Here is a 16,512-nt window from a genome sequence, read left to right as displayed (position 1 = left end):
ATTTCCTCAGCTGTCCAGTGGAACCAAAAGAACTATTGTACTCAAGATAAAATGAGAGGCTTCCTAGCTGAACTCCACTGTTCGATTTCTGGCTCCCCTGCCTTCTTGGCATGTACTTTGTCATGTTGGTTTTAAGAAACAAGATCCCCAAGACTACAGACGAATGTCAACAACAGATACCTGGCACAAGAGCAACCTAAAGTCATACTTTGAGCAGCAGAGACAAGTTTTAAGCCTTGTTATTTCCCAAGAAGCAAAATAGCCACAGTGTCTTCCTTCCCTGGAGCATATTTACACTGGAGGAGTCAGCCTACTATAGGAGCCAACTTGTTCCTCTTTTTTTGTGTCCCATTCTCAAGGGGACTCCCAGGATGTCATTTTCCAAGGAATTTAAGCCTCACCTCAGAGCTTGGACTTTATTGGGTCTTGTAAGGACACCCTGCAGGATTTGTCACTTGATTAATTAGGCCTCCGCCCTGTGTCCAGACCAAGGGTGACTTCCCCAGAACAAGTGGATGAAGCAGAGCCTGAAGAAGGGAGATAGATGATTTACAACAGAAGGAGAGGCTTTTCTGAAAGAGGAGAAAAAAGACATCCGAGACCGGCGCAGTCGCCCAAGAGCCGGGTCTGGGAATCAGAGGAGACGAAGCCTACCTACACCTGCCCCATCTTCCATCCTGGTCAAGTCTCTTAATTTCTCCACTGCAAACAGGTAGAGTGTTTCCCTCCAGTTCAGTCACAGGCCACACACACACACACACAATCAGGGAGGGTACAGAAACAAGAGGGGACATTGTCCCAACAGAACTGACCTCCTGTACACAGGGCAACAAGGGATCATTTTAGAAGGTATCAGAGTGGAAAGCTAGGAGTCGGGGAGCCCCAAGTTCAGACTGGCCCTCAGGCACAAGCTGTGTGACCCCAGGCCAAGTCCCAACCTCGGCCTAGTTTCCTCAGCTGTCAAATAGGTAAAATTAGAGCCCCTCCTTCACAGAATCCTTGTCAGGATCCAGTGAAATGTTTGTTCAAAGGGAAATCCTCCTCGCCCAGGGACTGCTTCCTTTCCAGAGGGCACTGAATTCTAGGAGTCTTCTCCTTCCTTTTAGACTGAGTTCCTGAAGAGGAGGGACTTGTCCCAGAGCCCTCTTGGTATTCCCTGACCTGCCTCCAAAGGCAGAACATTCAGTGAGGAAAAAGGCTCATCTGGACAAAAGAGGCTCAGGGATGTCAGGGAACAATTAGAAGACTGGCAGTGAGCCAGAGAGGCGGGGCAGGCCAGGCAAGCCCACCGGACTCCCTGTGGAAGAGCTGTGGGTCAGGGTGCCCTTGTCCAGATATGGGGTGATTTCAGATCTGACAGGATACCCTTGTGGATGCCTAGGGGAGGGCCTTACCATTTAGAGTCTTTAGTTACTTGTGGAGAAATAACTGTTGTGGGAGTCAATCAAGCACATAGCAAGTAATGAGCACTTATGTGTGCACGTGTCTCAATCCAGACCTTTGAGTCACTGGGTCACAGAAGACACAGAAGGGATCATGAATGCCAATCCTGGAGGTCAAGGGGTTCAGGAGGTGGGAGAGAAGCTTCTTTGTCAGGACTTTGGTTGCTGAAGGGAAGAGGCATAAGATGACTTTAGATTGTAGGGTCTGGATAAGCTGTTTTAAGAATGAGGTGTGTTTTAACCCAGGGGAGAACAAGGGAATGAGGAGTCCAGGGGCCAGGCTTCCCCCTTGGCAGGGTTTAGCAGAGCTACCTTCTTAAATGGGGAAGAACCACTTCATCAGGTTGCTGTTCTCTCTAGGGTCATGTGTGAACCCTCCTGAGTGGGGCCATGCTTCCACAACCAATCACTCCAACACAAGTGATAAGGGGGAAAGTGGCTTCTTAGGACAAAGAAAACCCAAAAAGCAAGCATCCCCAACTGATAAGACCCAGAAGGTCCCCTAGAATAGGCCAGCACTCGACCCTTTATCCATCTGAATTTCCAGAAATTTAGGACCAACCAATTTAATAATGCCACTAAAATAGTAATCATCTCCAGAGAGTACTTGTTCTAGGAGTCTGAGGGGAGTGGGGAAGGCTGGGGGAGGGGGTTTCTATCATAGACACTGCGGTGGCCTGAGATGAGTTATGGGAAAGGAAACAAAGGAAGAAGACCAGCCCCAAAGTGGGTCCTACACAGGAACTCCCCTCACCTTCTCCTTGGATTAGTTTGCTCTTTGCTATCATGTAGAGAACTGAACAGAGAAAAACCTAAGTCTTTGTAGCTCTGGAGGCCCTAAGCTAGCTAACCAGCCCCAGCCCTTCCCCTTCACCCCCACCCCCAAGGGATTAAAACAGATGACCACCAAGAGAAGTCTTATCTATCTAGGGCACCTTTCAACCCTCAGCTTCATCTACTCCAAATGCAGATTTGGAGATGACTGGAAAGGCAAGGGCGGCAAATTTTTAGTGACGATCCTTACTGTTTTTATGGATAATTCATAATCCAGTATTTATAACCTAAAAAATACTAAAACCCCATGCAAACTGACTTGACAAATGCTAAGAAACAAATTCTAAATGGTGGAGTCTTTCACAATCAAGGTTAGTCTGGGCCAAGCAAGGGATTGAGTTTTAAATGGCCAAATATTAGGAAAGTTTGAGATAAGCTCATGCCCCTAAATAAGTCACTAAAGGATGCAGCTGCTATTGCTGCTGCTGTACTTCTGGGGACCTAGAACACTTTTTTATGAGAACATAAATACCATTCACTCTTGCTAGGGAAGAGTCCTCTGGTCTCTGCCTAAACCCCTGGCCACCCCATCCTGGCCCTCCTCAAGCCTCCAAGAGAGCCTCCCCTATAGCTTGTCTGAATCTTCTCCTTCCTTTTAGACTGAGTTCCTGAAGAGGAGGGACTTGTCCAGGGCCCTCTTGGTATTCCCTGACCTGCCTCCAAAGGCAGAGCATTTAGTGAGAAAAAAGGCTCATCTGGGGAAAAAAAATCGTCACCAGAAGTTCTTAAAGAGGTCTCTCCTGTGGATGTGTTTCCTGAGACACCAAAAATGGAAACTTGTGACCTTTAGTGTAGGTAATGCATCTCACCTCTTAATGAAAAAGAGGAAATTATTAATGCTAAGGGGTGGGGGTGGGGGAAGAGTATATTCTATTTGTGATAGCTTTGTATCCCTGGTTTAGTAAAATATTTTGATTAGCTTAACTTGAATATTTTTGCAATTCTCCCAAAGAAAGTTGAGTCACAGTTGGATTTGAGGGGCCTACAGTTTTCAAAAGCTAACCAATCCACATGATAAATCAAGAGATTTTTAGGGTGGAATGTCTATTTAAAGGACACAGACCATTTCAAAGCCAAACTGAAACAGTATTGAAGTCACAAATCCTTGCTGAAGGATTCCTGTCCCATACAGGAACATTAGCTTTGTTCCTCTGGATCTATTTCATTATTTCCCAGTTAAGGTGGTTTGGAAAGCTCTTGGCAGAGGGGGCAACCCCCCCCCCAGATCTAGCCTGGCTTGAAACCCCAAATCCAAATCCAGTACCTTTTTCTATGAGAATATGACAAATGCAATATTTGCACATTGGTTCAAATGTGAACCCAGATCACTTCCACTATTTGCACCAACTTGGCCAGTCAGCCAAGCTTCCCCTATTACAGATAGGACTATGGAGTTACAGAGAGGCCAGAGACGTTGTGCTGGACCTGAACCCAGTGTATCCTAGTGGGGTTTTGACCCTGGGGGTCAGTTACCTCTAATAGGACAACCTCCCCAGCTCAGCACCCACATACTTATCAGGAGGGAGATTGATGTTTCAGCAACAGCAGCTGTCCAAGCCTTGCTCAGCAAGATCCTAAGGGGGTTGCAGTCCTTCAGCGGTGGAAGAAGCCAGGAGCCCCCAGTGGCTCTGCCATCAATTAGCTACTTTGGGTAATGATTTTGCCTCACCTTTCCAAGCTATCTATCTAGGAACATCAATTTAGTTACTAGGGACTTGAGAGACTGGCAAGTTTAACACCCCCCCACCCCCTTTGTACATGAGGTAATTGAGATGTTTGGTGACTTTCCCCAAGACCACACAGGTGTTTGTGAAATGAAGATTCCAGGGCAAACCATTGGAGTTCCAAGGTGATTTTCCTGGAGCTGGGATTGCCTGTTTGACTGTTTAAAGCCCATTTGGTTGCATGATCCCTGATTGCCCTTTCCTGTAGCCTGGCCCACCCAAGCCTCCAGCTCTTATTACAGGAATCATCTCTCATGACTAGTACCACTACAAGGAAGACTTCCTTGATCTGCCCGAAGATCAGGTGGTACCCCACATTTATTCTGTAACTCCTCTGGAGAAAGAACCCTAGGGCCTAACAGTCTGTCTACAGTCGGTGCTTACTAAGTGCTGATCTGTCAATATGTTAAAAAAGAATTTCAAACCTGGTAAGGTGTTCTCTTCCTGTAAAGGGAATACCAGAACTCAGCTCACCATCGAGGAAGCATTTCATCCAGTCTCAGCAGTAGAGTTTAAGCAATCTTCAGAGTTTATCTAGGTCAAATCCCTTCTTTGAGGAAGAAACTGGAGGGTGACAGGCTAAATTACTGGCCCAAGTCCCACAGGTATTAAATAGCTGGGATATGAACCCAGATCTTCCTGTTATTCTAATCCAGGGGTGGGAAACCATTTTCCTGCAAAGAACCATTCGAATATTTAAACATTATTCACTTCCTGTATTTGGTCAAACATTTTAAATCGCCCCTAAAAAGCTCCTAGGATCTATTAAATTTCAAGTCCCCCCTCAACACCAGACCAGTACAATGGGTAGGAAGTTCCCCACCCCTATAGTGCTCAGGCATCTTGCATCACTCCTGGACATGTTGGTTAAACAACATTAAGATAAACTAAGAGAACTGCAAGATCACAATAATGCAAAAAGAAAACTTAATAAAAATTTGTGAGACTTAAATAGAAATCATTGTTCTTTTGCTATGATGTTAGCTAAATAGTGGCTGTAAAAGGGAGATAAACAAGCCTGACAATATGAGAGAGGCTATCTACAGAGGCCTCACCTCATGCTAGTGGGCTTTGGACTTACTTAGCCCCAGGGATGTTAAGCCACACATACATTCAGGTGTATTCATATTTGATTAAATAAAGGCTAATCTGGTTAATCTCTTAGTATCAGTTCACAGTTTACTAGCAGGGTATTCTTAAAGATGGCCTAATCTCTTTAGGCCCAAAAGCCAGGAATTGATCCCAGTGGATTTATCTTAATCATCCAATGAACATGACAAACATGTTGTTTAACAGTTAACAATCTTAAATCTAGGCAGCCTGGTAAGAGTGCTGGGCCTGCAGTCTGGAAGACTCATTTCCCTGGAGTTCAAGTCTGGCTTCAGATGTTTATTAGCTGCATGACCCTGGGCAAGTCACTTAAATTTGCCTCAGTTTCCTCATCAGTAAAATGAGCTGGAGAAGGAAGCAACAAACAACTCCAGGATCTTTGCCAGGAAAAGTCCAAATTTGATCATAAAGAGTAAGACATGACTGAAAAATGATTAAAATTCTTAAATCTAGCAATCAAAATGTCAATGGCAAATTCTTACTTGTGGCAGACTTGAAAAATAACTTCAGTTAACCCAACATATTGGGGGGAGGGAGACAAAAAACTCATTTTTTGTACTTGGACATAGCCCAGCTGCAGAAATTAACTTGCCTTCCTAGATACCTGTTGTCCTTTAAACTCCAGTCCTTAAAAATCAGTATTCTACATAAGATGGCATTTCATTTTGGAATGGCCTCCCATTAAGTCTGAATCTCAAACCAAAACATATATGACATGTATAAATATGGTTAGAATGTAAGGTACCGAGGGCAGCTAGGTGGTGCAGTGGACAGAGCACCAGCCCTGCAGTCAGGAAGACCTGAGTAATTCCAACCTCCAGCACTTGACAATTGCCAAACTCTGTGAACTTGGACTGAAGTCACTTAACCCCCATTGCCTTAAATAAATTGGGAAAAAAGAATGTGAAATAGCTTGCAAAATGGATCAAGACAAAAGCAACCTTTCAGTCTTATCCTGGTCACGTGACAAAATAGGCATGAAAATGTTTGTTTTCATTTAAAACTTTAGTTGGGGGCGGCTAGGTGGCGCAGTGGATAGAGCACCTGCCCTAGAGTCAGGAAGACCTGAGTTCAATTCCGGCCTCAGATACTTCATAATGACTTAGCTGTGTGGCCTTGGGCAAGTCACTTAACCCCATTTGCCTTGCAAAAAAAAAGACTTTTTAGTTGTTAGACTGACCTGCTTCTTAAGAAGAAACTCATGTGTCTTTTCTCAATTATATTAACCAATGACATCCACCCACAAGCTGTGCTCTGCTCTCCCAATAGAGGACTCTAGTCACCCCTCCTGTGCTTGCAGCTCCAGGATAGGGCTGCTGCCAATAATGGCCTTGGCAACCTTCAGCTATGTGTTGGTTTACTTTCCAAGAAGGCAACATTGGACATAGAGTCTTCTTGGGGTACAATGTTGCCAGTGATGTTTGCCCTGTAAGGGCAGCTATACTAAATGTCCCATAAGCTTCAAACCCTCACATGTGCGGCAGAGACAGGACTAAAAGTCCTAGAGCCAGTGTACCACAACTGCTCCCTTTCTCCCCCACCATTCCCACAACATGAATAGATATACTGACATATTTTGATCAGGAAGAACTATCCAAACACAGTTCAATTTTATATAAAATATTTAATTTTTTTAAACACAGGCTATTCATGTCACATAAATATCTTCATTTCCAGGTTAGCTGCTTATGGGCAGCAGAATTCTCTAGTGTGACTATGAAGAATAACTTAGATACTGTCATTTATAGCAAAGTCTAAAGCTACCAGACTCACCGTACTCAACTTCAGATACTTGAATACTGTACCTATTTTGCTAATTTTACAGATTTTTTTCTTCACTCCCTGCAATGTAGTAATTAATTATAAAATTGTTAGTAACTCAAAGTTCAAATAAAACTTTGGGGTTTTTTTCCTTCTACCCCATCCCTCCCTTCCCCCAAAAAAACTCCACCAAAAATTAAAAGCCAACATTTTGATACCAACTCATTTCATAGTGGTGAAATAGAAAATGTTACCACTTAAAAAAGTTATGAAATGTGCCTTAAGTTTTAACAAAGAGTCATTTATCAGATTCTTTCTACATGTTCTTCTAAAATCCTTTTCCATGAAATGGGGTGCAAGTTATTTTTTGCTTTTTTCCCCTAAAGGAGAGGGCCTAAAGGCTGTAAGAGTGGAAGGGAGCATATTTGGAAATAGAAATGAACTTTCTCTCTGGAGTGGTTTGCATTTAGTAATCTTTCCAATTGAAAACTCCAATCAAGCACTGAATCATAATCCGAATATCTGAATGGCATAATTCTAATGTCCAGGGATGACACTTTTGATTTAGTTCTAATGGAAACATTTATTTACCTTTGGCTATCCTTTTAAATGATTCGTTGTGAAGTTAAAACCGGTACCACTTGCAACTTAAGGATTATTCCATCATTCTCTTCTATTTTACAAAAGAAAAACGATGTTAAAAATGAACTCAAACTCCATAAACCCTTGGCAGAACTCAGGACAAGTGTACAATTTATCTAGAAGAAGGGAGGGGAGTAAAGATCTGTTTTCAAAACATTTCCCTCTCTTGCCCCCTCTGCAATCATTCTGGGCAATGGCTCTCATGAAACCGATGAACTACATGGAGCAGGCTAAGAGGAAATGCATTGATGGCGATTCGATAAATTCACAATGCTGTTTCTGTCCCTTAGGCATTCTATTCTAATCGGACTGTTCCCATTCTATCATCGACCCTGGCTTTTACTGTCAACCCTCAGTTATCCATGGGAACGGGGAGAACACAGATAACTGACCTTCACAGATAAAATAAAAATCCTCCTTCTCCTTGATGCTTTTAGCCAGATCCCTCACAAAACTTTGAGCAGAACTTCTGACAAGTAGCAAAATATAGAGAGGAGTTTCATCCTCCCTCTCTGTTCTTGGTCTCACCCTTTAGTAATGGAGGTGGTAATGACTAGTGACCCAACCCAAAGGCAGGCGGGAGGGTGGGTGGGCAGAGGGGAGAAGAATGAGGGTGATGGATGTGAGAGGGTGGGCATTAGGTGAATCGAGAGTGGGCTCTCTTCCATTCAGGGCACCAATCTCCTTTTTTAAAAAATGGGTTGTAAAGGCTATTTTTTTCAAACTTTAAGCTTACCTTGTTAAGGCACTTACTTTCCCTCCCCACCCCAACATAGTTTTGAATATAAAACCCATTGTTTCATTTTAGTATTTTGCTAGGCTATGCAGTAATTTGGAAGTTCAAAAGAAAAATAACATTGACCATTTTTTTTATAAAACTGTTGCATCAAGAGAAAGGTTGTGTTTTATTTTCTGAAATGAGCACAAAGTACACCTTTCACAATCACACTGAAAGCAGGTGCAAAGACTGACAGTGACCTTGGGCTGAAGGTAGCTTTGTAAAAAGAAAAATACCCGATAAATCAGTGCCCTTTCTGATTCTTGGCAAACTCTTTTTTTTTACATAAAAGTTGGTCCAAACTTACAAAAAAAAGCACAAATGTGCATAGTTCAGAAGATCGGCAATAGGGTCATAAAATGCTCGTGTCCCCAAGTGTAGCATACACTAATACCTGCAAAAATACAAAATAAAATTGCTAACTAGAATCTGAAGATGGACAGTCAGGAGATCTAGTTTTCGGGAACAGCATGAATTTAAGCGAAGGGGGTTTTTTCGTGTGTGTGTGTGTGTGTGTGTGTGTGTGTGTACTATTGTATGCAAGACCCTTTTCCACATAAAAAATAAAGCTGTTGTTGAATTAACATTATTCAAGTCTGTTGGACTGCTGCCTGAAACTGCAGCTAGGAAAAGTCTTTCCAGATAAAAACAATGTGCCTGAGGAAAAACAGATACTCAGTATGGCAGCCCTCTGCCTCGCCCTCTGCTTGTGGATGTGCTGATGTGTCCCCTGTATCCTTGGGAATAGCCAGGGCCCTGGGCTGGGGAAGGCCACGTCTGTCCATGCAGAAGACCAGGGCCCACTGGGCTTTCCTGCAAATTGCCCCCATAGTTGTAGCTGTGCATCTTGGCTGGCAAAGAGTGAGTGCTCTCGGGCCCCGTGGCCGGGTCACTGCTATTGGCCAGAACTGCGATTGGGCCGTGACTATATTCAAATCTATGGTCCTTATCTCCACTAAACAACATGGAACCAGTGTTGAGGTAAATGTCTCCATATCCAGCCACTGAGCTGGAGAAGGATTCTGAAAAGGCAGGCGGCTGAGGCGGCTGAGGCGGGCCCCCAGAATGAGATGAAGCCGTGCTGTAGGTCTCCAAAGCCTGGATATCAGAGTTTCCAATGAAGCTTCGTCTTTCTAGGGCTGGAACGGATCCACTTCCTAAACCATCGTTAACATAAGAGAAAGAAGAAGATGCGAAACTATCCTTGTAGTCTGAACTTGGAACATAGGGATCGCCTGCTTGATAATCCATACTTGCTTCCATTTTGGGGTCATCCTGGGTCTGGTGTTGAGCAAGGAGCTGCAAAAGGGCAGCTTTCACTCCAGCATGAGGGTCAGTCAATGAAGAGCTAGGTGTGGGCACATGCTGGCTTTCTGTCCGATAATCCAGATCTTCTTCAGAAGGGGGTGGTGGCTCAGGGGGTTCTGGGGGGCGCTGGTCTGGAGGCAGGATTCGTGGGCGCTCTTGTTCTGGAGTTAGCTCCAACATTCTCCTCTCTCCATGTTTGACATGTTCATCTTGCCCTAAGTAAATTGAGGGGAGAAAAGTCACAAGATCTCACAACAAACTAACAAAACAACTTGGAACAGTTATTTCATCAGAGGTCCCCGGGTGGATAAAGAGAGCGCTGGCCTGGAGTCAGGAAGACCCGACTTCAAATCAGCATCAGACACAAATTACTCCAACTCTGTCTAACTTGGTTTCTTGATCTGTAAAATGAGGATATTCAACACGGTGGGAATTGGGTAACACCCACTATCTCCATCTTGGGACTCCATTCAGGTGCCAGCTCAGTTCCCTCTCCTATTCAATTAGGAGTCTAGTCTAACTTCTGTTTGCAAAAAAACTGTATTATGGGAACTGTGAAAAAGCTATTGCATTGCTTGAACCTGGCCTTGTGTGGCTGGGAAGCTGGACCACCTTGATCTGCAGCTTTGAGATTCTTTTAAAAAAAAAAGGCAGACATGATGCTGCCCAGCAACCCAGAAAGATCTGGAGATCGAGGCAATGAGTTTTCACCCAGAGCTGGTACCAATCAGTTAGCTATTGTTTCCACATGCCTTAGACTGGATATACTGAATAAAGATAGGATGCCTCTTTTTCTAATTTCAGGAAATTCTACCAGATCACTCTCCCTGTACCAACCTGGAAAGTTCCTATCTTTCCTCCTCCAATGAGTTACAATTACCCAGCATCCTGGTTAATTGTTTCCTTTTAGTTAATTGGCCTGATTTGATTGTTTTTCATGTATAAAAAGATGTCTCCCTGTGCACTGGGCCACCAGCCTTAGCTAGGCAGACACTGCTTATTAAGACACCCATTCATCTTTCACCCCCTAACAGCACCTACCTCTCAGAGTTCCCCTGAGGCTTAAATAATGAGCACCAGGGAATGGCTCCTTGTGATACAACCACCATTATTATCTGCTGCTTGGAAACATGGCAGAATCTTAGTTTACCTGAGCACAAGGATTGGGGCCAAAACCTGACTACTTCCCCTAAGAATTCAACTGTCCTAAAAATATATATAAGCACAAGCTCTAAATACTGGGGGGGAGGGGGGGGGGAGAAGAAAAGTCCAACAGTTTTACATATTAAAGTCAACAATATCATAAGGTTCTTTTAAAAAGGTTTCTTCGAAAACCAGTACTTTTTTTTTGGTGGGGGGAGGGAATCATAGAGAGACATGTATTATAATAATATTGGTACTGGTATGGGTATATAATGATATGAATGGCCTACTTCTATATTCAGGTACCTCTTGGGTGAATGTCACAAACTATCTAAGACTGAAAATGAATGTCAAATGACTTCTGAAAACATTCTAAGTGTCTGTACCTCTAATTTTACACCCCCCATCCCTACCCCTACTAAATGCTTTAAGTATGGAAGACCTCACTTACCTGGAAATCTAACTGCTGGTAAGCTCAACCATCTCAATGAGAGGTGAAGGATTAGGGAAGCCTTGGAGCAGCAAGTGATAATGAAAGAGCTGAGAAGAGCCAGCTACCCAAAGGGAAATGGCTCTGCATGGTCAGAAAGGAAAAAGTGATTCCTGCTCTGGCTAGTGAGAGCTTTCAAAGAAGAATGGTAAGCTGGAAATAAGGGCCAAAGGCTACCAGTAAAGATCTGAACCAACCACAGCAACTGGGGTTATTACTCTTTGTGACCCCATTTGAGATGTTTCCCTTTTCCAGTTCATCTTATAGATGAGGAACTGAAGCAAACTGGGTTAAGAGACCTCCCCAGTATCAAAAAGGCATAGGAGTTGAGACTTCACAACTACTGCATTACTTGAACCTGGCCCTGTGTGGCTGGGAAGCTGGACCACCTTGATCTGCAGCTTTGAGATTCTTTAAAAAAGGCGACTTGATGCTGTCCAGCAACCCAGAATGATCGGGAGATCAAGGCAATGAGTTTTCACCCAGAGTTGGTACCAATCAGTGTGTTGGGTCAGATCTGAACTTACAAAGAAGGGCTGTCCCAGGTCCAGCCCCCTCTCCACTGGGCCCCTGGGCTGCCCCAGACCACAGTGAGTCAGCATCTCAGAAACAAGGACAGGCTCTCTCCCCACACTGTGAACTATTCCACATACCCCCAGGAAGAGAAGAGCCTCACGCAGAGCTCTCGGGTCTGAGACCTCAACCCTTCCCAAGTCTCAGCTTCCTTCTCCTCCTCTGTAAAGCAGGGCTTGCCACACCTCATCAAGGCCAAGCATGGCCAATGTGAAGAGACTCAAACTAATCCAAGACACCGGCCCAAGATGGCAGCCACTCACCTAATAAAGGAGGGCTGGGCTCCGGGGGCTGGCGCAGCTGCAGAGACAGCTCGTGGCCAGCTCCGTTCTCCTTCTCTTCCAGGGCCACATCCTTCTGCTTGGACTGCTGGGCCTTGATCAGCTGGGACAAGAGAACTGCAAACGCACTTTGTACAGCTGCCTGGGCAGCGTCAGTCTCAACTTTGGGCGGCACAGGCTGAGTGGAAGGCGGGATTCCTCCTCCAGGTTGTTTAGAAGACTCCTGCTGGGGGGTGGGTGGGTCTGTCTGTTTTTCACCTGTTGCCAAAATTCCAGCAGGAAGGTTTATTTTATTTAGCTGCTGCGGAGGCTCAGGATTTACCTTAAAGTTCAATATCTGGGCACAATCTGCCCCACTAACACTTGGTTTAGACTGGAGTAGGTTTAGGAGTATTGCCAATTCACTGTGGTTTAAATGCTGTCCAGGGCCTGTTTTTACTAAAGACAAAATTTAAACAACGGTTATTAGTTAGGATTGTCATCATTCAAATACTCAAGTCCAGACCAGGATGGTATTTCACCAGCAAAACAAACTTTTCTATCATACCACCAAAAGCAAAGGGGAAAAAAAGAAGAGAGACCGTCGGGTGGTCAGGGAAGGTGACTTAAAGCGGGCCTATGCAAAATCCTGGCGGAGAACAATTGGCCCAACCTTGTGAAAGTCAGCATGTATTTGGTGACCCGAGGAGGAGACAATGTTCAAGTTTAATGAATGTTCTTTGGGAACTCAATTCTTCATGAGAAGGAGAAACCCTTAGGACTTGCCAAAATCCTTCCCAACTCCAGAAAGAAGATGAGTTCTCTGTCCTCACTCCTCCAGAGACTATCTTGGGAGGAGCTCTTTCCAAAATTCCCCCAAAGCCCTCCAATCCACCATCATGGAGCAGCATAACAATGCCCCCTGCAAGGCCTCATGCTCTGGCTAATGGGACCCCAGCCATTGGCTTTGAGTCATCCCAGCCTGTTGTCAATAGTGCACCCATGAGCCCAGGGACAGGGTGGTCAGCTGCTCTGTCCCCTCTTTACCTCACTCTCCAGGCCCCTCCAGGAGAGCCATTGCTCCCCTGAAACCCTTTTTTGCAACTAATAATGCCCTAAATTAACCATTTTTTACATACTGCATGCAAAGATACATTTCTGGGCCTCCCCCAAATGCGAAGAGGGACAGCATTCCTGGTCTGATGCCCCCCTGCCTCTCTGGGCTTCTGGAGACAATGAGCAGCCTCCAATGGCTGGGGAGAGAGGGGGAGAGCATCACCTTGCATCCTCTTCTCCTACAGATGAGCAAAATGACCCAAATGTTGGAGATCACAGTGCAGAAAAAGAAATGGAGGTGCTTTCATTGAGAGGCAGGGGTCAGAGGTGAAAAGAGCAAGGCCAAGGGAGTACAAGGACTTCGGCCCCTCTTACTTAAAACCTCTGTGACTCTAGAGAAGTTGGTAAAAGAGGTTTGGTTTAGACAAACCCTAAGGTTCTTCCAATGCACACGCGTGGTCAAAGGCATTGGTTGGCCAAGTCTGTAGGATGGCATGGCACAGCACATCATCAAGTCTGCTTCTGCATTAGGAAATTAATGGTGCCAATTAGGAGAGATCAAGAGTTGTAATAGTGAAAGAGGAAAATCCCCCTTTCCACCTCTGTTCCTTGCTCTTCAGCATCACTGAGGAAGGGGCACATCTTCATCTAAAGTACCATTGTCTCAACCCCATCCATGTTATTAAAGCAGACACCAAGTATGATATTTCAGACAGATATGGGAGTGAGTGGGGCAGAAGTTCCCTAGTCCTGGAAATAAGCGCCTCTCATTCATTCCTGTTCTGATATTTCCTTATAATGCTGGGACCACTAACAGATGAACATTCCTACATTTCTGCCTCATCCTCAGTCAAGGATACAAGGCCTTTTTCCAGTCAACCAGCAACAAATCGAGAACACCAGCCCTTGGCCTTCATGTAAGGCTACAGGTCAAAGTGCATTAATCCATTGTGTAGGATGAGGCAAACAGTCTAAAAAACATCTTAATAACTGCCCAACATTATGGAGACTAAGTGTTTGAAGAAGCTCATTTTGCAAGGAAAATGCCAAATCTCTGTTACTTACTTTGAAAGACCAAATTTTTGAAATTCAAATCTCCTGGCTTAATTTTGTCATGGTCAGACAACAGGCCTAGGACATTGATTCTTCTCAGGAAATAAAAAAGCTGTTATGTGAAAGATGTGGCTGGTGAGGCTTTGGAAATCAGAGTCTGAAAGAAGTCAGCTCTAAGTAAGGTGGCTACCATGTCACCTCCCCTCAGTCTCCCCCCGGGGCTGCTCCCCTGGAGAGGACACAATGCAGGACTCGGTGAGGTAAAAGAGCAGCTATTCAGAACTCAGCCAAGTCACAAACCACATTCAATGAAAGAGGAAAGATAAAGAAAAGGTGAAATGGTACTGACCAAGTGCCCCAGTGGCGTTGCCCTGAGATTTGAGTTGGGAGTTGGCCTGCAGGCCCTGGGGGGTGCTGGTCCTGCTGTCATCCAGGCCCAGGGACAGATCTTTTCGGGGGATCTTCGTGGAGGACGTGTCCTCGCTCATGCCCATCTGCTTCTGTCTTCTGCGCTTCTTGCTCCACAGTTCATGACAATCTTGCCACAAAGGAAGGCTGAGAGAGAAAAATGGAGAGATTCAGTTGGATCCTAAGAAACACTCTGAAATGGTCAGGGCAAAACCCCAGGCCCCTTTCCAAAGCCAGACAAAGATCCTTGATCTCACCCAGCGGCACTGAGACTTCCTTACTGGAGCTTCTGCCTCACAAGGAGCACCCCTGAATTGGGGGGTGAGGAGAATCTCTAGGCCTAGTGCTTATTCAAATCCAGTCTGGCATTGTATTAGCTGTGTGACCCTGAGCAAGTCACTGAACCCCAATGGCCTGGGTTTCCTCCTATGTAAAATGAGCTAGAGAAGGAAATGGCCCACCCTCCTAGCATCTTTGCCAAGAAAAATCCCAAGGGGGATTCCCAAGCATTGGACACAAATAAAAGTGACTAAACAATCTCTGAATATTAAATGGGTACACAGTGATTTACCAAATCCATGGTTCAACTAAAAATGATGCTGACACATCACATCAAGTTACAGAACAAGATAATGGACATTTAAAATCTATATATCGACAAAGTCAATTATGGATACTTTGCACCATTTGGATAGGCAAAAGCAAAGTGAGGGCTTGGCACATGGTTACATTACCCTGAGCAAACCCTTGAACAACCAAGGCCCAAGAGAACTCTGAGCCTGGACCAGAAGCAACCTTGTCAATCTGCATCGGGAAAAGGAGTTTCTGTACCCAGTGAAATCTTAAGTCTAAATTGAAGTTCCCTCTTCCCTCTTTGGCCAATGCTCAAGGGACTCAAGGAGCCACTGGGCTCAACATCACTTGCTTTTCCTTTTGCTGACAAATGTTCTGACTTGAGGCATGAGATGGGGAGGCCAAGAAACCATAGGACCAAAAGTCACTACTGCAGAACAGTTAAGTCAGATCTGAAAAATCTGAAGCCAATTGTTTTTGTATATACTTAAAGAAAATCATTTCAATCTAATTTTATTTACAGGCAACACCTGTCCCAGGTTAATGTTTAACTGAAGGCAACTTTAAAAAGCTTCCAGACACAGTATGTGAATTGCATGGATTCAATTCAGCCCATAGTCATGTACTTTATTTCCACTAGTCTATGGACATTTTATGGACTGTCTCATCTGATCATCACTACGACACTTTGAGGGCTGGGATATCCCCTTGGAGAGATGAGGAAGAAAGCCGACAGAGTTCATAGTTCCTCAAAGCAATGCCCTGCTGGTGTCTGAGGCAGGACTGGAACTTGGGTCTTCTGGCTACAAGTCAATGGGTCTCTACCTCATTCTAGTAGCTGAATAAAGACTGGCCATAGGTAGCCCCTCCAGCAGCTGGTGCAGTATTCCAGACCAGGAGGGCCTAGACCAGTCAGAGCAGCATTGGAGCAGATGGGGGGAGGGCAGGGGACTGGTTCAAGAGCTGTCCTTGGTAACAACTTGGAGGTGGAGGGGGGGGAGAATGAGGAGCATCATCAAGACTGTAAGCCCCTTTTACAGTGGCAAGGAAGGGAGGAGGAGCACAGAGACTGAGAGATTGATTCAAGAAACAGCTCAAATAATAAAGTGGGAGAGGGAGAAGAGAAGCAGGTCCAGGAGACTCCTGAAGGACATCTGCAGTCAGACGACTGAGTGGGAAAAGAAGCCAAAGGAATTGTCAGAGGGAAGAGGAGTGGGTGTCCAGAAAACCAAGAAGAGAGTGATCAGGAGGAGGGGGATGACCGAAAAGGCCGTTGGGGTGACTGGAGAGAGTATTTAGAGTAGGGTGATGAGGGTGGAAGGGCAACAAGAGAGAGCAGGGGGAAGAGGAGATGCCT

General features: G+C 44.9%; 1 protein-coding gene across 1 annotated transcript in view; it reads right to left on the bottom strand.

Annotated features, from left to right (window-relative positions):
- Positions 1–4,489: 4,489 nt before the first annotated feature.
- CDK13 (cyclin dependent kinase 13) overlaps positions 4,490–16,512 on the bottom strand; it is a 105,410-nt gene continuing 93,387 nt past the window's right edge. Inside the window, exons 13-15 of the mRNA XM_074199218.1 lie at positions 14,524–14,729; positions 12,069–12,344; positions 4,490–9,814 (exon numbers count right to left, since the gene is read on the bottom strand). Of these exons, the coding sequence (XP_074055319.1) occupies positions 8,967–9,814; positions 12,069–12,344; positions 14,524–14,729 (1,330 nt within the window). The 3' untranslated portion in view covers positions 4,490–8,966. The remainder of the gene's footprint in view (positions 9,815–12,068; positions 12,345–14,523; positions 14,730–16,512) is intronic.

The sequence above is a fragment of the Macrotis lagotis genome, chromosome 8 (assembly GCF_037893015.1).
Source record: "Macrotis lagotis isolate mMagLag1 chromosome 8, bilby.v1.9.chrom.fasta, whole genome shotgun sequence".
Lineage (NCBI taxonomy): Eukaryota > Metazoa > Chordata > Mammalia > Peramelemorphia > Peramelidae > Macrotis > Macrotis lagotis.
Note: the sequence above shows the minus strand (reverse complement) of the source record. Positions and strands in the feature narration are given on the sequence as shown.